The 25,207-nt window shown below is 38.1% G+C and overlaps 1 protein-coding gene and 1 long non-coding RNA gene across 5 annotated transcripts in view; one reads left to right on the top strand and one right to left on the bottom strand.

Annotated features, from left to right (window-relative positions):
• The window catches only part of LOC123789363 (uncharacterized), an 89,232-nt gene extending 82,586 nt beyond the window's left edge, over positions 1-6,646 (bottom strand). For all 4 annotated transcript variants that reach the window (XR_015724040.1, XR_015724041.1, XR_015724039.1 and 1 more), the window contains exon 1: positions 6,004-6,646. This is a non-coding gene — a long non-coding RNA (uncharacterized LOC123789363). The remainder of the gene's footprint in view (positions 1-6,003) is intronic.
• The window catches only part of RSBN1L (round spermatid basic protein 1 like), a 63,554-nt gene continuing 44,976 nt past the window's right edge, over positions 6,630-25,207 (top strand). Inside the window, exon 1 of the mRNA XM_045793399.2 lies at positions 6,630-7,238. Coding sequence (XP_045649355.1) covers positions 6,668-7,238 — 571 coding nt within the window. The 5' untranslated portion in view covers positions 6,630-6,667. The remainder of the gene's footprint in view (positions 7,239-25,207) is intronic.

Below are 25,207 nucleotides of genomic sequence, written 5' to 3'. Positions count from 1 at the left end.
ACTAGATGTGGACTAAATTAGAACTGACAATTTGGTAGTTGAGAAGGTCAGGCTTTCCTAAAGCACAGAACCTCCCTGTCTGACTTGTCCATAACGCCGGGATCACGCCCTGAGCCGAAGGTAGACGCTTAACTGCTGTGCCACCCAGGCGCCCCTACATATTGTGTTCTTATAAAAAAGTAAGCTAGAAAATAGAAACTGTTATGAAGAAAATCATGAGAGAGAAAATACATTTATAGTACAGTACTGTATTTATTGAAAAAAAAATCTGCATATAAGTCGACCTATGCATTTGATTGTGTTGTTCAAGGACCACTTTCATTTGCTTAGCACCCATTCCAGCAACTGACAAAGGTAGGGCTGTGGATTAACAAACAAAACTCTCAAAAGGCACCTGACCCAAACTAAGCTATTCTTTTCTAGATCAAAAGTCGGACTGGGTTACATGACTCACAGATAAGTTTTGTTTGGCTTACACAGCTTCTTAGGAAACTTCACATTAAAAAAAAAAAAAAAAAACAACTACATATTTACCAGGTGGGTCCACTTCATTTTCATATGGGAACAATCAGCTAGAGCTGAGAAGCAAGTGTACCTTGTAGAAAAAGCATGTATTCCCAGTTTTTCACAGTCCTCACCACTTCTTATTTTACATTCACTCTGCCTTATTTTTATTACATTTTAGCCTTCCAAGACCATTTGGCATTCCAAGTTTGTAACCCCGGGTCCCCATCTTACCATAAAGATCACAAACCAGCACTTTATAAACTTCTTTTCAACATACATTTATTGAGCACTGACCATATCCCAGATACTATGCACACAAATATAAACACTGCATTATCCCTGCTGTAGAGGAGCTCACAGGCCAGAAGCAGAGACCAATGTGTTAAATGATCCTAGGCAGAATGATGATGGCACAAAGGCATGATCAATTCTGATTGAAAAGTCAGGAGCACCACACAAGGGAGATTTTTGAACTATATCTTTTTTTTTTTTTTTTAAGATTTTATTTATTTATTTGACAGAGAGAGAGACAGCCAGCAAGAGAGGGATTACAAGCCGGGGGAGCAGGAGAGGAAGAAGCAGGCTCCCAGCGGAGGAGCCCGATGCGGGGCTCAATCCCAGGACCCCGGGATCACGCCCTGAGCCGAAGGCAGATGCTTAACGACTGAGCCACCCAGGCGCCCCTTTTGAACTAAATCTTTTTTTTTTTTTTTTTTAAGATTTTATTTATTTGACAGAGAGAGAGAGACAGCCAGTGAGAGAGGGAACACAAGCAGGGGGAGTGGGAGAGGAAGAAGCAGGCTCATAGCGGAGGAGCCTGACGTGGGGCTCGATCCCAGAACTCTGGGATCACGCCCTGAGCCAAAGGCAGACGCTTAACCGCTGTGCCACCCAGGCGCCCCTTTTTGAACTAAATCTTGAAGGAAAAGTAGACCTTTAGTATTGTATTCCAGGCAGAGGAAAGAGAATGCACACAGGGACGTGGAGTACAACTCTTTTGGCAATTACAATGGTTCAGAATAGATGAAAGAGAGGGAAGCTGTAGGAGAGTAAGAGAAGTGCTGGGGTTATATATCAAGAATGGCTTATATCTACACTAAAAAGTTTGACTTTTATTCTATACGCAAAAGGGAATTACTGAAGAGAGTGAAGCATAACCAGGTTTACATTTTAGAAATACAATTCTGGTAGCAGCATGGAGGACAGTTTAAAAAATGGAAGACTGAAGGCCGAGAGACCAGTCAGTAAGGAAATCATTCACAAAACTCAAGCTGACTTGAGGCCTTAAGGCAAGAAGCAGCAGCAAGAATGAAGAGAAACTAACTAGAGATAGTACTGATTGAATGTGGAGGATGAGGGGAAAAAAAAAGTCAAAGAAGATTCCCAGTTTGTAGCTTGAATGATAAGGAATGTAGGAGATGACACATGGGAGGATGGGAATGGGTGGCATGAACTTTGAGGTGCTTGTGATTACACAGGTGGTGACGTCCACTTGGCATCTGGATTAAGAGTCAGTAATCAAGTGCAATGTTAAGGCAGGAAGGAACTTGGAAAGTGTCAGCATTTATGAGCTATCAGAAGACACTGTGATGCATAATTTTATCACAGAAGTGTGCAAAGTGCGATCGAGAGCAGTGACATACACCTAAGAATCACCAACACTTAAATGGAAAAGAGGGGGCAATGCTCGGGAGGTTGGATACGAATAGTAAGCAGGTAGAGGGGTTACCAGCAGCATAGAGATGAAGAGAATTAGAGTGTGAGGAATTGAAGTGCTACCAAATGTTTGGTGCCAATTACATACCATAGGCTCTAGGTCAGATAGTGAAGAAAGTACAGAAAGGATAGATTAGTGGAGGGCTGTCAGATCTATTGAGAAAATTAAAAAGGGACATTTGGTTAAATTTGAATTTCTTTTTTTTCTTTTTAAAGATTTTATTTATTTATTTGGGAGAAAGAGAGCACGCACAAGTGGGGGGTGGTGAGGGAAGGGACAGAGGGAGAGGGAGAAGCACGCTCCCTCAATTTGGGGCTTGATCCCAGAACCCCAGGATCATGACCTGAGCTGAAGGCAGATGCTTAACCACCTGAGCCACCCAGGAGCTCCTAAATTTGAATTTCAGATAAACAAAGAATTTTTTTTTAAGTATAAATATGTCCCAAATACTGTATGGGGCATACTTACACTAAAAATTTATTCATTGTTTATTTGAAATTCAAATTTAACCGGGTGTCCTGTATTTTATTTGGCAATCATAATTAGGTGAAAAAGAAAGATCTAGAATCTTGGAGTTCTCCTGAGGTCAAAGGACAAGGGCATGATATAGAGGAGTGAGAACCCTGAATATTAAAACATTGTAGTTTAGGATTTCAGAGATGGAAGGGTGATGAAAAGGATCAAGGAAGGTCCACTGGAATTTGTGACCGAAACAGAATGGAAATGCAAGACCAAGAAGAAACAGAGGCAAGAATATTGATGGCTCATTAGTACGGACATTGAGGTCAGTTAAAATGTTGGCGGAAGGGGATGAACACGTGCAAAGTATCAAAGTCTTCATTAAGTATGGCAAAATCACCAGGAAGTCAGTGGAGGACGGGATAGCCATACTACAAAAATCTGATAGAGGGGAGGGCTTTTGGCATGATACTAAAAGAGTAATAATGACGTGAAATTCTGGAAGTGATCCCCAGCTCAGAGAGAAGGAACAACTTTCAAATGTAAAGACTGTGTCCTCAGAGTTTCAAACAAGATGGAGAAGCAGGATATATGGTAGTATGTTTTCAATAGAGCTGTTGTTACAGAGAAGGGAATGAAAAGGGATGGGACAGATTATCAGTGAGTTGACAACAACCAAAAGTGAAAGAAATGGCAAGGTAGGAATCTAGTCTTCATGGGGAAGAAAAGGTAGGCTCTTTCAAACAACTGAAACTTGGCTTGAGCTGAGATCCAAAGGATGTGATTTCTCATAGGCACCTCATGTCCATTGGGTCCAAGGTCAAGGAGTAGCCCAAACTTGTCACTCTTCCAATGTTTCCTAGTGCAGTGAATGGTACCAATGTCCACCAAGGTATAGGAAGTATTCATGGTATCTGCCTCCATTATGCTCATTATCCAAACCATCATATAAGCAACAGATAAAAAGCATTCCAGGCAGTGGAAACAACATATGCAATATTCTTATGTTGATAGATAGCATGGTGCAATCTAGACACTAAAGAGCTTTCAACTTGATACAGAAGAAGGAGGGACTAGTTCATGATGGGTCACGTATGTCATATTAAGGATTTGTTCTTTATCCTAAAAGCAATGGAAGCCATTGGCAGGTCTGAAGCAAGGGAAGTGATATGATCAAATTTAGGTTTGTTTTTTTTTTTAAGATTTTATTTATTTATTTGAGAGAGAGAGAGAGAGAGAGAGAGCGCATGAGGGGGGTAAGGGTCAGAGGGAGAAGCAGACTCCCTGCTGAGCAGGGAGCCGGTCTCGGGACTTGGTCCTGGGACTCCAGGATCATGACCTGAGCTGAAGGCAGTCGCTTAACCAACTGAGCCACCCAGGCGCCCCAAATTTAGGTTTTAGAAAGAGCATTCTGGGTAGAATGCAGAACAGATTTGAGAAAACAAGAATATAAAGAGGTGACAAAAAGGGCCAGTGTAGTCATTCTGGTTAGAAGGGATAGTACTTTGAATAGGGTGCCAATAGTGGGCATGGAGAAAAGTGGATGGTTTTAGTGATAGCAGAGATGAAGCCAAAAGGAATTGGTGATGGCAGTGGGAATTCTCTCCTGGTTCAATGTTATGAGGATTGATCTAGTTGAAAGGGGATGGCTGATTACACAGGAGAGAAAACAGATAATTGAGCACTGGTAACAGATAACCAAATTGCCCTTAGACCTGGAAGGATATTCCTCCTATTGCAAAGAGCAAGAAATCCTTGAGATCAAGGGGCCATGTCCGCCGAGATCAGAGGGCAGACAGAGCTGATTACACAATGGTATTTGCAAAAAAGGATGCGGACACAAGCTTGGACATGTTATGTGCATGCATGCATGGTCCTTTCTGGTGTGGTGGGTGAAGAAGCTGGGAATGGGAAGAGAACAGGGTCCAGAAGAGAACACTAGAAGTCTGAGAATTATAAATTTGAACATGGCCTTCCAGATCATTATTTCAGTCAAGGTGGTGGAGTAGAATACATTTTTAATTTTTATAAGATTTATTTTTTAAGTAATCTCTACACCCAATGGGGTACTCAAACTCACAACCTTGAGATCAAGAGTCGCATGCTCCACTGACTGAGCCAGCTGGGCGCTCCAGAACACATTTTTTGTAATAGTTTGTTATTTTGATTTATAACTTAAATATTTAGACACATGGTATGTGAGCCCCCAAGCCATACTCTCACCCAGGCTCTGCAAATTTAGAGTTAGGACCGATAAGAGTGTATAACCGTATAAAAGACTATAGTGCAAGCAGAAACAAATTCATGAGGGTGAGAGTACACTTTAGCTGGGCCCTTGTACCAAGTTGGATTTTCCATACTCCTATGTGGGAGTTAAAAAAAATAAATGGTGCAAGTTTACAGGTACTAAATTAATGTATATGAGACACATTTATGTATCTGACGGATCAACAATTAACAGGCTATTTTAATTGTAATGGTTTCAGTGTGATTTTGAAAAGCTTCTTGAATATGGCAGAAGTTAAGAGCATGTAAGAGACCTTAGTGATCATGTAATGGAATTTATTCAAATAAAACAGAGGTTCTGACAGATGAAACATTGTGACTGAGGTTACAAAGGTAGTTACTAGCCAGTGACTTCCAGCCCCATCCTCTGCCCACTCTTCCAACAATGCTACTTTTCATGACAGTCAATTTCAACCACAAAATTTTCACTTTCTTTCATCGTTATGTATTAAATACTTTCATTACTTTAAAAATTTGAGGCACCTAAAAAAGGTCCATTATTAAATTTTGACTCCAAAGTATTCTAAACAAACAAAAAGGCGAAAACAAAATAAAAAATTCCACCTTCATGAGGTCACAAGAATTGGTAACCCTGGAAAGTTACTTTTAACTGTTTTCCAAAAAGTTACAGGTAACATAGGGCTCCTTTTAGGACTTAGAATATCCTGACTGCTCATTTCCTGATTTGACTACTTTTATTGTTACATTTATTCCCTTGATTTGTTAATCTTATGTGAGACCTGAGTTGAATTAAAATCGTGCTCCTCGTTTTGGTTGCAACCTTGTTACTGTAACCCATATCCCCCAGTTCCTTATCTTCTGAGCTAGAAATCAAAATAACGCGTATAAAACACCGAATACTCAGGGTGCTAACCGCTATCTTACACTTAAAAAAAAATCCTTGCTTTTCAAACATCAATAAATATCGCCAACGGATTTGTCTTAGTAAATCTGTTATAATAATTGCAATAAAATTAAGATCTTTAAGAGTGTATCACTAAAGTTTAAAAGAAAAATTCTCCAGGGAGTCTTACCTTTAAGCTCGGAAGTAATCCGAAAGTTCTGGATTTGCAGGAAGTTATCTCCCTTAAAGCATTAGAGTTGACGATTTTATCAACAGTAACAAATCTTGTCAGGGCACCAAGTGATTTTTAGTCCCTCCCATCCAACGACTGCTGCCTAACAGAAGGAAGGACTGAATTCCGCACAAAATTTTTTCCTCTAAGCTGAGAGCATCAGCGAAATTCGGCTTTCCGAGCGCGAAGAGACGGGGAGGGACCTAAAGGATCCCAGGGGAAAAAAGGAGAAAGTGTTACATGACAAAGTCGAAGCAGAGACAAGCGCGCCTGGGCGTGGGCGGATTTGAGGGTCCGGAGTTGGGGGTTCATTCCGAACACTCACGGGGCACCAGAGTTCACGCTGGCGACAAGTGGAAGACCCTCCCTTCACAGCTCGCTCCGCCACTAGCTGCGCCCCGCGGAGCTTTGACCTCCAAAACTGGTCCGCCGGGCGATAACGCCTCTTCGGCTCCAGATTGACGCCTTTGGTTGGTTCCCAGAGGGATCCCTCAGCATGGCCCGTCCAATAGAGGGCTCTGCAGATGGCCCGGCCGCTCCACCCCTCCCCCGCCCCTCGTTGAGGGCCCGCCCCAGCCCCGCGCCCGGGAGCCGAGGAGAGTAAATACAACAGGAGCGCAAAATGGCGGAACCGCCGAGCCCAGTGCACGGCGCTGCCGCCGCCGCCGCCGTCTCGGAGAAAGAACCGTTTGGCAAATTGCAGCCCCCTTTCCGGGACCCACCGGGTCCTCTGTCGGCCAAGAAGGTCCGGACTGAGGAGAGGAAGGCGCCGCGGAGACTGAACGGAGAAGGGGGCAGCGGCGGGAACAGCAGGCAGCTGCAGCCGCTGGCGGCACCTTCGCCTCAGAGCTATGGCAGCCCCGCGTCTTGGAGCTTTCCCGGTCTGTCTGCTGCCCCCTCCCCGTCCTCTGCTCGGAGCAGTTTCTCTTTTTCCGCTGGCTCCGCGGTCCCTTCCTCAGCCTCCGCTTCCTCGTCTCAGCCGGTGCCGCGCAAACTGCTGGTCCCTCCTACGCTGCTGCACGCTCAGCCTCACCATCTCTTGCTGCCCGCCGCCGCCTCCTCGGCCAACGCCAAGCCGCGCCGACCTAAGGAGAAGCGAGAGAAGGAAAGGAGGAGGCACGGCCTCGGCGGAGCAGGCGAGGCCGGTGGGGCCGCCCGGGAGGAGAACGGGGAGGTGAAGCCGCTGTCGCGAGGTGGGTGCCGGCGCTGGGAGGGGGAGGGGAGGGCGCCCCGGGTCCCCGCCACCTCCTCGCGCCCGCGGGGCCCGGGCAGGGGGAGCGCGGGGGCCGCGGGCGCCAGCCTGAAGGGGGCGGGAGTCGTCCCGTTCTCTGCAGGCGATTTTGCAGTCCCCTTGGGGACAGGAAATGGAGCCTGTAATTTCGGTTGCAGCGAGGGGAATGCCGAAACTCTTATTTTTTATGTTGCTTCTACCTCCCAGTTAATGCGCTGCAAGATTTCTAGTATTCGGTCTAGAGTACCCGCCTAGGTGTGCTGGGCTACGGAGGGAGATGGGAAGAAATGGGATCGCGAAGGATATGGTCTTGTAAAAGGTGCTTTATTCATTATTAGACCTTTTAGACGTGATCACAGAATTCGTATTTGTGAAACAGGCTCTAACGCCAGAAAATCCTGTCAAAAAAAGGGGTGTGGAGAGCATTGGCGTCAGCTGGAAGCTACCAGAGGCCTGAGCTTTTCATCCCTATTAGGGAAATGAGGTAGTGTGCAGGGCCCGAAGTGCTGTTTCATAAGGTACCCTCCCTGCACCCTCTGCACCGCTCCGTATTCTCAAGTGTTTTGAGTGGTCCTGTTTGGAATACCACCACCCTTCAGAAAGAATTTTCAGCCATATTCCTTTTTCCTGCAGCAAATGATAAAATCAGGAGCGTTGACGTTTTTTGGCCAGATCAAGTGACTGCAAAATGTTTTAGGATCAGAAAATGGCAAATTCATAAGCGTCCTTTTCAGACAGGGCTAGGCGATTTTCTTTTAAAATGTAGGCTAGCCATATAATTTTCAAAAACTATTTGTTTAAAATAGATGGTCCTACTTATTTATTTACTGATACATAATGATCTGAAGGTGGTACAACATGGAGAGTGGTTGAAAATTAGATCTTTATGTGATCAAAAGCCTAAAGCATATAATGACCTTTATTATAAATATACATTGAGAATGTATTGTGAAAGTATTTTTGTTTTTTAGGAAAAATGACATGTCAAGCAGTTTTAGTATTGCTGATCTAATTGTAGCTTAAATCATGAATAATTCTCTATATGTTTGAATTAGAATGACTGTTTTCACAATTTTTTAAAATGCTGCACAGGAATATGTGGTAGCAGGGTTACTTCTTCCCTGCTGTTTTGCCTGTAGAAAAGCTTGGACAGCTAAGCAGGTACTCTGGCATAGGGTAAAGTTCTCTCAGTTTTGGAGAGTGTTGCTTCTAGGAAAGTGGTTTTGAGGATGGAACTTACACTACTTTTAGTCTGAAATTTTAGATGATTAGTATTTTGAAGCTATTTTAATGCTTATCTTTACAAATTAAAAGTCTGTGCATTTGCAGCTTGCTATTAGTCTTATTTGTGATGTGTAAACATTGTATTCTTTTAAGTTCTTTCAGTGAGGACCTGAATGTGGGGTATAACATTGTCAGGGTATTGGAATGGCTGAAAATAAGCATTCTTTCACAAGTCTAACTTAAAATATGGAGCATCCCTTAATGTTAAAGAGAAATTTCTCCAGTTTTTAAAATTATATTTAGAATTCTTCTTTTGAAGTCTACAGCTTATTTTATGAAGCCTTAATATGAGGAATGATAGCTTCTACGTTAGGATCTGGGGAATGTGTTTTTCCATGATCTCTGTAGGGTTTTGTTTTGTTTTGAGTAGTGACTATATATAAACACCATTGTAAGATTTTCTTTTTTTTTGAGAGAAATGCTGCTACTTTACTGAGGAAAAACAAAATCAAAGAAGGATTTTTTTCAGTGTCGTAATGATTAATGGTGAAAATCTCAAGTATTATCCTTGTAAAGTTGAGATTTAACTAAATCAAGGTTCTGTTTTAATGAAGAAAATTCTTCAGAAGCAACAGTAATTAAAACAAAAATACATTAATTCAATATAAATATAATTACAAATATGAAAATTCTAATTCGTAATATAACCCGTTTCTCTGGGCTTTATGTAAGAATCTTAGTGAGTGGTTGGGGCGTCTGGCTGCCTCAGTCACTGGAGCATGTGACTCTTGATATCGGGTCAGTGAGTTCGAGCCCCACCTTGGGCTTAGCCTTAACTTTAAAAAAAAAAAATCTTAGTGAGTAGATATGTCTGTTGTTTTAGATATATAACTCTTTCTAATGTTGCTCAAAGTTGGATAGTTAGTGGATAGCACACAGGATAGTTCAGTGACCCCAGTTGTCCCATAGCTGGCTGATTGAACAAAGCTGAATCGGAACAGGAAGTGAGCTATAAAGACACCTAAGCAAAGAAAATAGATCCTTCCCTCAAAAAGCAAACAGACATCCAAAAAATCTAGCTCCCAACTCCATTAACCGGTTGAGTTCCTGTATGGTAGTCGTTTTTTCTTTTTAAGTCTTCAATGAGAACTGCTGATTTTTTACATTGGCTACCATCCTAACAGGAATTACTTGGATAAAATGAAACTGTGTATGAAAAGGCTTTGGCAGGCCATTTAGTAAATGTTATTTGAGTCAGAAACATGAAGATTTGTTTTTTAACCTCATAACAAATTAAAAAGTGGATCAGTCCAGATAGAGTAAGGATCATTGACAGATTTGAAAGTTTAGAGTGATAAACAACAGAATTACAGAAGCGTAGCCGTCTAAGCCCATTTAGCGTAAGGGCTGGTGCCTTACACACCAAAAACCTGTGAGGTCATGTAGTCATAGTGCGGTAGCTGACTTCCATGATAGCCTGAGTCATCATGTAAAAGTTAAATTTTTTTCTTATAAAAAGAAATTGTGCAAAACTTTTTAGATATTTAAAACTAGAAAGTAACCAGATTTAGTGGTTAGAGAGGTAATCTGCTAAAGAGTTCACAGTCCATTTTCCTGTAAGATTGAATAAATTTTTGAATTGGTAACTGTGGAAGCTAAGAGTGGACATGTACTAAAGGTATCTGACATTTAGAATTATGTTATAACAAGCAGCAGATCAAACATATTATTAGATAGCAAAGTGCCTTAACAATTGCGGTAACCAATAAAACTTGTATACATCTTCTAATTTTTGTTGGTGTTTTTGCTTTGCATTTATTGACTTATTTTTTTTCCTTAGAATGATCCTGTGAAGTATCCCAAGATAAAACCAGAGCATTCCACAAAATGTTTGCCTAGAAAGTGTAGTTACAGAATTTAATTCTAATGAAAATAGAGGCTTTTTTAAGAATTGAATAATTACTTTTGTTTCTGTTTTAATTCCAGTTAGCATACGGTGTTATATTCGTTTCAGGTGTATGATACAGTGATTCAACAATTACGTACATCACCAGGTGCTCATCACACGCGCACTCCTTAATCCCCATCCCCTATTTAACCCATCCCCCCATCCACTGGGAGCCATTGGTTTGTTCTCTATAAAAGAGTCTGTTAGAAGTGAATAAGGTATGTAAATGTCAGTGTTTTCAAGGGATAGATGTTGGAAGATTTTTCAAACTGGACTTTTCCCTATCTTTCTAATGTTAATTCCACAATTTTAGGTTAAATTCATATTTAGAGGTTTTGTCATTATGACCAAATATTTGTCACTGCTGAAATAGTTTACTATGATTTTATTTTCTTGTGTGACCTTTGTTTTTCATGCTTCGTTTTTTTCATTTGCTTAGTTTTGTCTGGCAAGGTCTTTCTATACCCTCCAGCAGCTCCATAAAATGCTTCTCAGTACAATTTTCCACATGGTCAAATCTGTCAGATAAACTTATCAGTTCTGTTTGTTCCTGTAGTCATCTCTTCTGTAGCGTCGTTCTTTCTGCTTTAGTCTGGATTGTTTTCTCTGTAGGCCTGCTGCAAAGCTGTCATCTTGGGACTTCCCTTAGCTGACATTCTGGGAATTTCTTTCACTTTTGCTGAATACCTTTTTTCTGGACCCTATGCCTTCCTTTGGTTTATTCCTTCGTTTTAGTTTCCTCTACTATTACTGTGAGAGTATGCATTGGAAATAAATATATATATATATATATTCCCCCCCCCCCCCCGCACTAGACTGTTTGGCTGTTGAGAGATTTCTATATTGGAAATCATTTTCCCTCAAAAGTTTGGAGGTGTTCCCATATTGCCTGGCTTCCAATGTTGATGTTGAGAAATTTGATCTCCAAAAAGTTGTCTTTTTTTCTACAATCTGGGAGATTTCAACCCTTTCATTGAATTTTTAAATTTTAGCTCTCTTTTAAAACAATGTTTTATGAGCTCTTTTTCTTTGTTCTTGTATTGTAGCATCTTGTTCTTTTTTCATGGGTGCAACATCTTCTATTATCTCTTCAGGGATATTAATTATAGTTTCTTTGTTTCTTGCATTGTTTTTGGTTCCTCTAAAACTTTTTGTTGTTGTTGATTTGGGTCTTGGAGGCTTTCTTTAGGTTGGTGTGATCCTTAACAGTTCCTTCATATTCAAGGAATGTTCAAAGTTGATTGAAAGCTCACTGGGCATGCATGAGCATGGCTTAGTGACTAATAAACTCCCATGTTTTATATATTTATTTTTTTAAGATTTTAAGTAATCTCTGTGCCCAACTTGGTCCTCAAACTTAAAACCCCGAGATCAAGAATCGCATGTTGTACAGATTGAGCCAGCTGGGTGCCCCTCCCATATTTTATCTTTCCTTCTTTTCTCTGGGTAGTGGGTAAGAGGGTTTTCAGTTTCTTCAGATAAAGGTCCTTCATTTTTCTGTCTGTGTAACTGGAGTAATGGAGAGAAGGGGATTGGCAGAGGTAATGAGTTTAGATGGTGGGGCTCTAGTGCTCGGTGGAGGAAGAAAGCTACAAGTTTCACCATTCATTTTCTAAATTTTCACTTAGTCTCCCTGTTTTCACACCAACGTTTCACTTCTCCCTTTTTCTGTGTGGGTTGCACCTGAGCTTGGAGCCATTCTGATTCAGTTTTGCTGGAGATCATACCTCATTCCGATGGGTGGGGGGGTGGTGAATGGGGAGTGGGGAAGAGCGAGCGTAATAGAAGGTTAGTGTAAGTCCCTACAGAGGTAGTGCCAAATAATCCTATTTACTCTGCAGTATGCCTAGAAAGGCTTAGAAATTGGAAGTGGTGAAAGAGGCAAGAGGGCAGAATCAACCCTCCTGTCCCATGCACACACGTACACACACTTATTCTCTCCCCCGCCCATACATATGTTGCAGCATGTGTCAGAATTTCCTTTTTTAAGGCTGAATAATGTTCCATTATATGTATATACCACCTTTTGTTTGTATATTCATCCCTTGATGGACACTTGGGTTCTTCTGCCTTTTGACTATTATGAATAATGCTGCTATAAACATGGATGAACAGGTATCTGTTTGAGTCCCTCCTTTCAGTTCTTTTGGATATATGCCCTGAAGTGGAACTGCTGGATCATATGGTAATCTTTTAATTTAAGGAAACATTTCCTTACCATTTTCCATAACTGTTTTCCGTAGGAGTTGCACCATTTTACATTCCCACCAGCTGTGCCCAAGGATTGGGCTAACTGTTTAGTATCAGAAAAGTAAATCTAAGTAATCAGACAAAAAACTCCCAATAACATTTATTTGGAGCAGATACTTGTGAAATCAGCATGTGGTCACCCACGATAGCTTAGGAAATAAAATTTGGGGGTTTGGAGAAAGAAAAGGTATTTATTTATTGAGTGCTTATCATATGCCATGGTATTATCTCAGTATTTTTAGATTAAAACTCTTGAGTTTTTCTTAGCTTGCTCAGAGTTGCATAGCTAATGTGTAAAGAATCTGGATCAACCCCATCTCTGCAAGAGTGTGAGCCTAACTACACAATGCTACAGTTAACTTAATTTTTTCCCTTTAGACTATGATAAATGGGAAGAAGAAAGTGAAGATGAACTTTAAAACTTTTTCCAAGTTATTTCTTTTCTTTTTTATTATAAAAATTTTTAAGCATACAGAAAAGCTGAAAGAATAATACAATGACCTTATGTAGATTTTCCTCCTAGATTCAACAGCTGTTAATATTTTATATGTGCAATGAATCATTTGAAAGTAAACTGTAGACATGATGATATTTCATTATTAAATATTGTCTTCTTCTAAAAGTAACCACATAATTACAATAACTTTAAAACATTTAAGAAAAGAATCATATAGCCAGTGCATATTCAGTCTTCCAATAACCCCCAATTTCCCCATTGTATCCCAAACACACTACGTGTTTGTTTATTTAGTAATTTTTATAATGCCATTTGTTTGAGTGGTATTTTTTTTCTCTTTTTTTCTTTTTACTTCTGTTTATTTTCATCTGGAGCTGTCCCGCTCACTTTTTTCTTCATAAGGCATTGACTTTTTGAAGATACTAGTTCAACATAGGTATCTGTTAACTTGTAGATTTTCTTATATTAATGATTTCTAAACATTTATTTTATTGTATTTATTTTTAAAGATTTTATTTGCGAGAGAGAGCGCATGCGCGCTCTTGTGTTTAGATTAAATACTATTGTATTTAGATTAAAATTTGGCAGTCTATTTTGATTTTGAGTACCAAAGTAAACAATTTCATTGGTATGACTAGAATCTTATGGTAAACATTTTTCTTGAATTCTTAATTCATCATAGTTTGAATTTTGGAAAGCTACTTACAGAATGCCTTTCATTAAAGATTGAGTGTAGTAGTCCATTTACAATTGGTGATCTGTTATAATACTGGTAACATGGGCCAAAAATAAGAAGTCCTACCAGTTTTCTTTAATACGGTAAATATAAGTATAGTGTGTTAAATACTGTATATATTTCAAAATTATAATCTCTACATAATGTCCTCTGTTGATTAAAATAAATTAACTGTATACCTGTATGAATTCTCACTTAAATAGATTATATCAATTCTTTCAGAGCTGGCATTATTTTAGTCATCATTTTATCTTTGTCTTGTACCAATAATTGATTTGAAGAAAAACATACTTTTTATTAAGAAATTTTATCTATTCTCTTTCCACTACAAATTTAAGTAGCTACTCTTGTTTGTTTTTTTATAGAAAGGGTATACATTTTCTTTAACTGTTACTTAATTCAGAACCACTTTCAGTGGTTTGACATGTGGAACAATATTCTGGAAAGCCAGTGTTGCAGGGCATTCACTTTCTGGCTGAGTCACTGATGAACTTTATACCTTAAGGGAGTAAAATAGTCACCATTTTTCATTTTTCTCCTTTGAGGATGATGAAAATATCAGGATTAGTAAATTCTGTCAGGCTTTTTTGAGTTGGGCCAAAAGCTGATGCAGTGAGTACTTGGGTGCAACTTGAGCTTGAATATAAGCTTCTTGAGGACAGAAACAACAATAACAATAATAACAACAATAACAATAGTTAACACTTAGAGAACCGCACTCAGCACTTCATATGTATTTTTATTTAATTTTCACAACTTTAAAGTTTAGTTAGGTGTTAGTCTGTATTAAGTACTGAATGGAAGCTCAGAAAATTTAAGTAACTTGCCCAAGGGTATTAAATAAGTAGTCAATCTAAGTTTTAGATCATTATGTAGTTTGACTTAAGAGCTCCAGTTCTAAACTATTGTCCAAACTCTGTTAATGTTTTTAAATCTCCTTCATCTAGAATTGTACCTTACATTGTGAGCTAGTTTGCCAAATAAATGAACCAGACTTTGAGGGAAGAGTAGGACTTAGGTAAATGGAGATGATGGAGATGGGCTTGTTAGGGGGAATGAGGTGAGCAAGATTGAAGAGACAGAAGTTGCATGCCATGTTCAGTGGTCTGTGAATAGAACCATTCAGCTGGGATTGGTGATTTTGTACAAAGTTGGGAAATAGCACTTCATGCCAGTTGAAAGTTTGCCACAATATGCCTTCTATTTGCCAGGATAGGGAGTTCAGACTTCGATCTTTGGGCAATAGCAAGGCACGTTTTTTTTTTGTTTTTTGTTTTTAATAGAGTGATAATTTATTCAAATTGGTTTTGTAGGAATACTAATTTGATAGCATTGTGTAGGATGAATTGGCTGAGAGGAAAATTAGAGACAGGGATATTGGAGACTACTGTAGTAGTAAAATGGAGTGATTTTAGTGGTAAAAATCCTGGATGTGGAAAGGAAAGGATTTTGAGAGGGAATGTATGATAGGGCCCCATGATTATCAAATATGTAGCAAGAAAGGATTATATATTTAATTTTATGGTTTCAGATGGAGGGAATAAACGTATCATAGAAAAAATGTTGGTGGGCCTGCAGGAGAACTAGTTGGAAACGATGGATTTGAGTTTGAGATACAGACAAATACCTTATATTAGAGTTCTCTTGTAAGATGCAGCTCAAATTAGTGGTGAATCAATGTATAAAGTTTTAAAATGTTCTGTGTATAGGAGATTCTGTTAGTGTGTGTATGCTTCAGTATTGCATATGTGGAGGAGACTCTCTTGAAAGTCTCATAGTAGCAGACAACAGCTATTTTTCTCTGAGGAGCAAATAATCTCAGATTGTCTCTTAGTTTTTAGGTAGCCAGCTGTTAACAGCTTTTAAAAGGTCTCAAAAAATCAACGTTAGGCATGGTTCCTTAACCTTTACTCTGGCCTAACAATTTACCTTCCATTCGTCCTCCCTGTCTTGGCCTCTCTCATTGGCCTTATCTCTGCTGCTTTTATTTCAGCATTTAGTTTAGTTTGGGACCCTTTAACAGTACTCTTCTCTCTGGCTTTGCTAATCACCCTGTTGGTTTTCTAGTGTCTATTGTTAGTACTCCCCAAATCTTAGCTTAGTTTGGAGTTTTAGATCCATATATTCAGCTGCCTCTTTGACATTATTAGATGTTCCACAGAACTGTAAAATTAATATGTTCAAAACTCAGCCTTCCTTACTCAAATTTGTCTTGGTGTTTATGTTCCTTATCTCAGTGCCATCTTGTATCTAGTGGCTCAGGCTTGAAAACTGGATTCTACACTTTACCTTCATCCAACCTGTAGCCAAATCTTGTCAGTTCTAATCACCATCTTTTATATCTATCTCCTTTCACTGTCCTTTCTACTAGTCTTAGTTTAAATTACCATTATGTCTAGCCTAGATTATTGTGTAAATGCCTCGTTATTGGGCTCCCTACTTCAGATCTGTGATCTTTCAATTCATTTTTCATGCTACAGCCTAGGTAATAGCTAGAGATCTGAACACTTATTTGATTATGTCACTTTTCTGTTCATGACGTGATGTTCAAATTCCTAAAAATGTCTTCCAAGGCTCTTGTTTAGCTCTGTAGTGTCTCCTCAGTGCTCCTTGCTGCCTGGAACTTTGTCTACCCATTATCCCTAGTTCCACATTTCTACTACACCTAGCTAATGTTTGCTCATCTTTTAGGACTCCATTTGAAAGGGAGGCCTTTGTTATAGCCCAGACTAGGTTAGGTCCCCTTGCTGTTTTTTCTCATGTCACCTTACACCTTGTCCATCCTGACTTTCTTCACTTCATTTTAATCACTTATTTAGATGTCTTCTTCACTAGACACACAGCCTGTGAAATCTGGGGGCTGTGGTTTTCTTGTCTCAGGTCAGGGTATCTCTGAGTATTCAATAACTATTTGGGAAATGAACTATTTGTACTGCGTTTCAGCCCTTTCTGCCTGTAGAGAAGAGATATCTGGTTGTTATTCAGGAAAATTTTGGCAGGTATTTCAAAGTAAGAACAGCAGAAAAGTGATAATGGGATGAGAAGTTGACCAGCAGCTCAGAGACAATGGTTAAATTGTCAAGAGAGCGCAATAGGCAGATATTAATGGCATGAGAACTAGAAAGGAAAGTCACTGTGTGGATAATACTAATTGTATTGTGTTTGACTCACCTCGAGTTATCAGAATTGCCGTTTTGTACATCTAATCTCAAAAAAATAAAGCTTATCACTACATTATACAAAGAGGAAATTTTGTTTGTAATCTGCATGTATTTACAAAACTTGTAAGGGCATTATAAATGGAAATCCTATTTGTAATTTATTTAGACATAAATTAGATAGGAATTAAGATTAATTTTGTTCCAACAATCAGATAGTTTTTATTACCATTTTAACACCATTTATTGATACCTTGTTCTTTCCACTCAGATGTAGAATGCCAGTTTTTATCCTATACTAAAATATAGTTATATTGTTATAGTCTACTAAATCTCAGTCATCTTAGTGGATATGTAGTAGTATTTCGTTATGGTTTTAATTTGCAGTTCCCTAATGACAGCTGATGTTGAGCATCATTTTATGTGGTTATTTTCTAACCCTGTCTCTTCTTTGGTGAAGTGTCTATTCCGATTATGTGTTATTTTTATTTTCAAATTGTAATCATTCTTTACATATTCTGTGTACATGTTCTTTATCAGATATGTATTTCACAAATGTATTCTCCCATTCTGTGGCTTTTCATTCCCTTAATATTGTCCTTCACACTTTTTCATAGCAGAAAAATTTAATTTTGGTGAAGTCCACTTCATAATTTATTTCTTTCATGGTTCATGCTATTAGTGTCTTAATGGAGAGAACTTTGCCTAACCCAGGGTCACACAGGTTTTCTCTTACATTTTCTTTTAGATACTTTATAGTTTTAGGTTTTACCTTTAGGACTGTAGTGCATTTCGAAAATTTTTGTATTTAAGGTTTGGATCAGAGTTCCCTTACTCTTATTTTTCTTTATTGATTAAGTTGAAAATTATTTTGTGAATTTCACTCTTCTTTCCCCACCCCCCCCACCCCAATCACCTAGGGGTTTTTGTTAAATTTATTGATTAAAGTAGGGGCAGATTGTAATTACAGAATTTTCTTTTTTTTTTATTTAAAAAATTGTTTTAAAGATTTTATTTATTTATGTGACAGACAGGCAGTGAGAGAGAGAACACAGCAGGGGAGTGGGAGGGGAAGAAGAAGCAGGCTCCCAGCAGAGGAGCCCGATGTGGGACTCGATCCGGGAACGCCGGGATCACGCCCTGAGCCAAAGGCAGACATTTAACGACTGCGCTACCCAGGCGCCCCCAGAATTTTACTTATACTTAACAAGCTACATGTATGTCTTTACCTACTCTTATATTCTTTTATGTCTCTATAAAATTCATTGATATTTAGTACAGATTATGAGTTTTCTTCTGGTATTTTGTTTCATTTTGGGGAGTTTGTTCCAGATTGTTACTGGTATCTAAGAAAGCTTTTGGTTTTTCTACATATACTTGATAATTGGGTATGTGAGTATATAGTAGCAAAAGGTTACCAATTCTTCATAATCAGGAACAGGTTTTTTTGGTTGTTTTGTTGTTTTGTTATTGGTTTTGTTTTGTTTTTTAAGTAGGCTCTTTGTCCAATGTGGGGCTTGAACTAATGATCCTGAGATTGAGGGTCACGTGCTCTACTGACTGAGCGAACCAGGTGCCCCAAGGAACAGATTGAATCACAATAAGGTACTTTGTAATAGTCAGGAAATGGTTTCTTTGTGGTACTTCAAGCATTGTGTTTGTGTTTGAAATCTGAGATCTCTGTTAGCAGAGTATAACTATATAGCTTGACAAGTATTTTTAGTGCTTAGGTGCCGTGGTAGGTTTTAGTAAATATAAAATTAACAATATAAGGCTTCTGCCTTCAAGTACCGTAAGCAATCTAGCAGGATACTAGAAAAAGTAATGATAATATTTAATGCTATAAGTTAAATATCACAAGACAGATGGAAAGTAGAGTTGGTACTAGTGGAAGTGAGAGTAGGCAGTATTAGGGAGAAGGGATGCAGGAGGGAGGAGGGAGTGTTTAAGAGAACCTTTGAAGGACAGTGTGGTAGGATTTCACTAAAGAAATCAAGGAATTGGGATGCCTGGGTGGCTCATTCATTTAAGCGTCTGCCTTTGGCTCAGGTCGTCAGTCTCTTTGCCTAGTCGGGAACCTGCTTCACCCTCTGTCTGCCAGTCCCCCTGCTTTTGTGGGCATTCTCTCTTTCTGATAAATAAATAAAATCTTCAAGAAAAGAAATGAAGGAATTCTAGGTAGAGAGTATTATTTGAAGTGTAACATTCATGGAACTAGATAGGAAAACAAAGATGCAGTGTCGTAAAAGCTAAAGGAAAATAATTTCGAGATGTTTGATTATGGCTCTGACATTATATATTGCTAAGCATCTTTATTCTAGCCCTTCACTTTTGATTTTAAAATATCAGTGTGTTTTGTAAGACAAATTCTGTTTTAACATTTCTCTGAAGTTAGTGCAAGTTTCGTACGTATACATAACTTACCCTAACCAACTTCTTCATTGACTCTAAGACTTTGTGAAGGATATATTATCTATTGCTGTGTAAGAAACTTAAAACTTAAAATACAACCATTTTATTATATTTAGTGATTTTATGGATCAGGAATTCCAGCAGGATTGACTAGGTGATTTTGCTTCATGCAGGGTTGACTGGGGTTGCTTGTGGTGGTCAGTTGTGGACGGTCTTGTTTAGTAGGTTCCAAGGTGGCTTTACTCACCTGGGTGTTTTCTCAACCCTCTGATAACTGGATGCTAAGCTGAGCCCCTCTTTGTGTCCTCTAGGGGCCTTTCCACATGATCTCATCAGGATAGTTGGATTTCTTACATGGCAGCTCAGGACTCTGAGAGACTTGAATAGAAACAGCAAGGCTTCTTATAACCTAGCTTTGGAAATCTGAATCATTTCCTCCCTGTACACATATTAGGGCATTAATATTTGTAATGTAGTACAAATTTTAATATATTAAAATAATTGATGAAATAAATTAAAGTAAATAAAAATTTTTAGTATATTACATAATATAATAGGTATATTTGTTTTGTAAAATTTCACTTAGAGTACATTCTAAATTGAACATAGATAAAGAACCTATGGGAGCATTATTTAATGATATTAACTAAATACATAATAAAATTTAGAACTTTAATTGGTTGTATGAAAAACATAATTGAGTATATAATAAGAACAGTGGTTCCCCTGTATCTGTTATCATTAACTAAAAACTGATTTACTGTTTGCATTATAGAGTATAATTTTAATTAAATAATGTAATTGTATAATGTTGACTTTAGAGGTCTAGAATGCTCCAGTTTGTGTGTGAATCACATTTTATATGACAGCTATAGTATAAAATTCAGTGACTAGAGTGATTTAAGTCTGTGATCTAGATATCAAGTATAATTCCTCAGTACTTTTATATCTTGCATTTACAGTATTTTGAGAGGAGAAAAACTAATTGTACTTTGTTTTGGAGGCAGATCTTTTTGTGGTAGGTCAGTGCAGTAAGCCTGACCTGAAATTTTTATTTATGGTAGGAGAGGGAGCCCATTAACAGTCATGTTAATGCCTGGCTTGGCTTTCATGTAGGTACATATATATTTATTTTTGTTTTCCTTTTAGTGAGTCTTGTTTTTGTGATGACTGTTAATATACTTTTGTCACTTTATGCATGTGACTAGATGCTTTAATACAATTCTGTTTATACTTAATAATGATAGCTACCTTTGTCAAGTGCCTATGATATATCCTGGCATAGTGTTGGAAATAATGCAAATGTTGCCTTTAATCCTCATAAAAATCTAAAAGATAAGTGCTATCTTTGACAGATGGGAATACTGAGGCATAACATAGTTAATAAGTTTGTTTTGTGTCAGTTGGTGGCAGAGCAGCTGGAAATTAAATATGTCTAATTAAAAAGCCTGATAAAATGTATTACAGTACGTTTAGAGTTCTTAATACCTAGCTATCTTAAACTATATCATTTTCAACGTTCTCTTCCTTGCTTTTTGGTCTCAATATGTTAGCCAGAGCAACCTGCTATTCCTGAATATAAGAGAGGTAAGTATTGTACAATTTGGACTTCCTCATAATATCTTCCGGCAGAAACATTTTTTGCATTACTGTACAAAACATAGGATGTTGTTGCTGTATGAGTCATTATACTAAATTTTTCCTCTTTTTTTTTTTTTTTTTTTTAAGATTTTATTTATTTGACAGAGATAGAGACAGCCAGCGAGAGAGGGAACATAAGCAGGGGGAGTGGGAGAGGAAGAAGCAGGCTCACAGCAGAGGAGCCTGATGTGGAGCTCGATCCCACAACGCCGGGATCACGCCCTGAGCCGAAGGCAAACGCTTAACCGCTGTGCCACCCAGGCGCCCCAAAATTTTCCCCTTCTTAAAAGAGCAGAAACATGGAATCATAAAATACTAGCAGAGAAAGGTTCATCAGAGATCAGTTAACATAAGCCCCTGATTTTACAGGTACAAGCAACAAGCTCTGTAACACTCCCTCAGTTCAGCAGTTACAGTCACTGGAACTGCACAGGTCTTTTCTGTCTCAGGGTTCTTAACCCATAGGAATTTTCAGTTAAGTCCATAAGGACTTTTTACCCTTTTAGCAATTGCCCTCAGTATGGATGAGCAGACACCTCTAGAGGAGGGAGGGGTCAAGTTTTTTAAATACCATCTGCCTCATGCCTGTCAGATCTCAGCCATCCCTTAATTAGAAAAAAAGGGTTTTCTTCTCTGCCTTCCAACTTTCTGGAACCCATTTCTGTGTCATTCCCTCCCCTATTATAAAACTATCTACTGGGGAAGATTTGGTGCAGAAGATTAGAAGTAGTGCTGCGTATATGTGCAGGGTATGACTTAGGAACTGTCTGTTATTAGCTAAGTACAATGGGGCATTTGTGGTCCAAAGAATTCTCATGTTTTTTGGTTTTCTTTCCTAAAGTCTGGTCTACTTTTAACTGGAGATTTGGGGACCTGGTTAGGACTTTTCTAAATTCTGCCACTTAGTCTCTGTCCCTGAGAAAATCTTAAATGTTCTGGGCCTCGACTTTTTCTCTGTAAAATGAGGAGAGTAGGTGAAATCTCTAATTTGTGTCTATGAAAAAACTCATTTTGTGGAAACTTCTCTGGCAATTGCCCCCCTTCAACACTGTCTTACTGATTCTTGCCATACCTCTGCTGTTTTTATTTCTAGAGTCTTATAAAATACTTATAAAAGCATTCACTTTCTTAAGTTACATCACAATTTCTCTCATTTGTCCTCTGCTGCTTTCTTATGTGATTCAAACGAACATTTATTTATTGCCTGCTATGTGTTTGGCACTGTGTAGGGGAATGCAGAGAGGAAAGCTGTTAATATTTCTTGACTTCAGGAATTTATAATTTAATTGGAAAGATTATTAGCTGCAATGCAAGAGACACTTTGTATTATTACTCATCTTGTTTCTTTTTCTGCATGTTGCTTTTTTTTTTTTTTAATCTTCTGTGACTGCTGACCCTTCAGATGATTATCAGTAATTTGCTTTTACTTATATTAACCCTTTTTTTCTTTGGTCATTTCTAGTTGTAGGAATCAAGGAGTCCTTAATGAAAAGCTGAATTTCAGCTGGATTTTGCAGGAGGTGTAGGATTTTGGTCGGCAAGAGTTGGGATGGGCAAAGACATTCTAACTATATGGAGTAAGACTTAAGTAGTAATGAATCAAACAGTCTGGAATCTTGTGTACATATACATGTGGTTGAATAGTAGAAGAAATGATTAAAATATGAGTCTTCACTATACAGATTCTTGAATGGCATACTGTGGGAATTTTCTTCTTTTACATAGGGTGGGTTCATTTGTTTAAAGTAGAAGAGAGTGACATGATAAACTATTTTCAAGGAATATTTTTTGGTCAGTGCTGAGTGGATTGTTGGAGAGGAGAGAAACTAAGTAGGAAGATCACTTCTTTCAAAAGATAATCAGTTATGGTGATAGCTGTGGAAAGGGAAAGGAAGATGGACATATTTCAATAGCCTGAACTAAGCAGATGATTTAATGTTAGGGAAAAACTGAAGAGGGAAGTATAAAGGTTTTTGAGAATTTTGAATTTGGGTGTTGGGGGATGTTGTGCCATTAACATAAACAGGGAATTAAAAGGAGAGCTTCAACCTTATTTATAAAAGAAAGATGATAATTTTGGTGTTAAATATTTCTTTTCTTTTAAAGACTTTTTAAAATGTTTTAATTTTTTAAGTTATCTCTATACCCAGTGTGGGGCTTGAACTTACAAGCCTGAGATCAAGAGTTGGAGGCTCTGCTGACTGAGCCAGCCAGGTGCCCCGGAAGTTAAATATCTCTTACAGAGACAACGTGGTAAAGCTTGGCCAAGAGGTTGGGTTGAGATAATAGTTTAGGGATTCATTTGCCTAATGGTTATAGTTTAAATCCTAGGAATGCATTTTTAGACAAGTATAGATAAAGAAGAAAAGTACACCTAAGATAAAATCCTAAGGACAATGTGCAGGTTTTGATGATTGGATCATGAGTTATGGAGTCGACTGACCTTAGGGAGAAGTTTTGAGTAAGAGGCTAGTAATGCCTTTTGCAGTGAGAACCAATAAAAAAGGCCGACAAGTGAAATATGTCAATCAGAGAAAGACAGTTATCATATGATATCACTCATGTGGAATTTAAGAAACAAAATAGAGCATTGTAGGGGAAAAGAGGAAAAAATAAAACAAGACGAAACCAGAGGTAGACGAACCGTAAGAAACTTAATCATAGGAAACAGACTGAGGGTTGCTGGCGGGGAGGTGGGTGGGGGGATGGGGTAATTGGGTGATGGACATTAAGGTGGGCAGGTGATGTTAATGAGCACTGGGTATTATATAAAACTGATGAATCACTAAACTCTAATTGAATTAAATAAAAAAAAGGAAAAAAACAATAAATGAGTGCTGACAAAATAGCCTTAAAGCAAGTCTCTTTAAAAACAAGTGTTAACAAACACTACTTCTATGTCATATATAGAACGGCTCAATGATTTGTTGATCAGATAATTATTTTCAATAAATATTTCTATACAAGAAAAATAAATCTTAAAAAAGACTAAGCCACCATCACTCCTTTTTTTGCTAAATCTTTTATCTTTTCCATTTTTGTTATGTTACTTTCCCTCTACCTCCCCACTTCAAATATGTATTATTTCTCATTTTCTCCTGTTTTCCTGCTTGTTTTCAGATCTATTTCTAGCTATACTTACTCCTATTTGGGGAGGGTGATCAGGAAGATCATTGTTGTTCAGACTACCTGATTTCATAGACTGCATTATTACAGCGTGAATCATGGCACATACCCAAAGCAGGCAAAACTGTGATCCTATGAAGCCTATTTGAGGTTTGTGCTATAGAAGTATATTGTGGCTAAAAGCTTTAGTAGGAAATTCTACCAACATTTCTTAAGAAGTAAGAATGGATTTTTATGACACTTCTTTATTTTTTTTCATTATTTTATTATTATTTTTATGTAAGCTCTAAGCCCAGCGTTGGGCTTGAACTCATGACCCTGAGATTAAGAGTTGCAGTACTAACTGAGCCAGCCAGGCCCTTCTGTGACACTTCCAAAAAAAAATTCTAATGAACCTATATAAAATCCATCTTTATACAAAAATCTTTGGTTTAATGAGTTATGGTATGGTGTAGGATTTCTGTCTTTTCCTTAAAATCTGTTAAATCTAACAAGTAGTGCATGTATATATACATATTCAGAATACATATTTAATTGTGTCATATTTTCTTTCGTTCTTCTTTTTGTTAACTGTAGCATGACTTTGAGATAATGTATATAAAATGAGATAGCAATGCACTTGAACAATTGTAATGAAGGGAGGACTTTGTAAAAAGGAAGATCATTTTCATGTATGTGTGTGTATTAGATTATATATTAATTCATTGTTTTATTTTGAAGTGCTTTTTTCTTATCTCTTCTGATAGACCTTAAGTGATTCTAAATCTTTAAAAAAAATACTTGTCTGAACGTAATTGTCAATAATTGTTTTAGGAAAGAGATGTAGGCTAACAATTACATAAGTAACAAATATAAATCCGTTTCTGTTGTAGAAATTATTATAATAAATATAATTTAGAAGTAAAGGAAATAAAAATCAGGAGTTCCTTTTATTCCTTCTACAGGAGTAAACCCTGTTAGGTGTTTTGTGTTTTTCCTT

The sequence above is a fragment of the Ursus americanus genome, chromosome 3 (genome assembly GCF_024610735.1).
Source record: "Ursus americanus isolate L20-20 chromosome 3, mUrsAme1.1.p, whole genome shotgun sequence".
NCBI classification, from domain to species: Eukaryota; Metazoa; Chordata; class Mammalia; order Carnivora; family Ursidae; genus Ursus; species Ursus americanus.
Note: the sequence above shows the minus strand (reverse complement) of the source record. Positions and strands in the feature narration are given on the sequence as shown.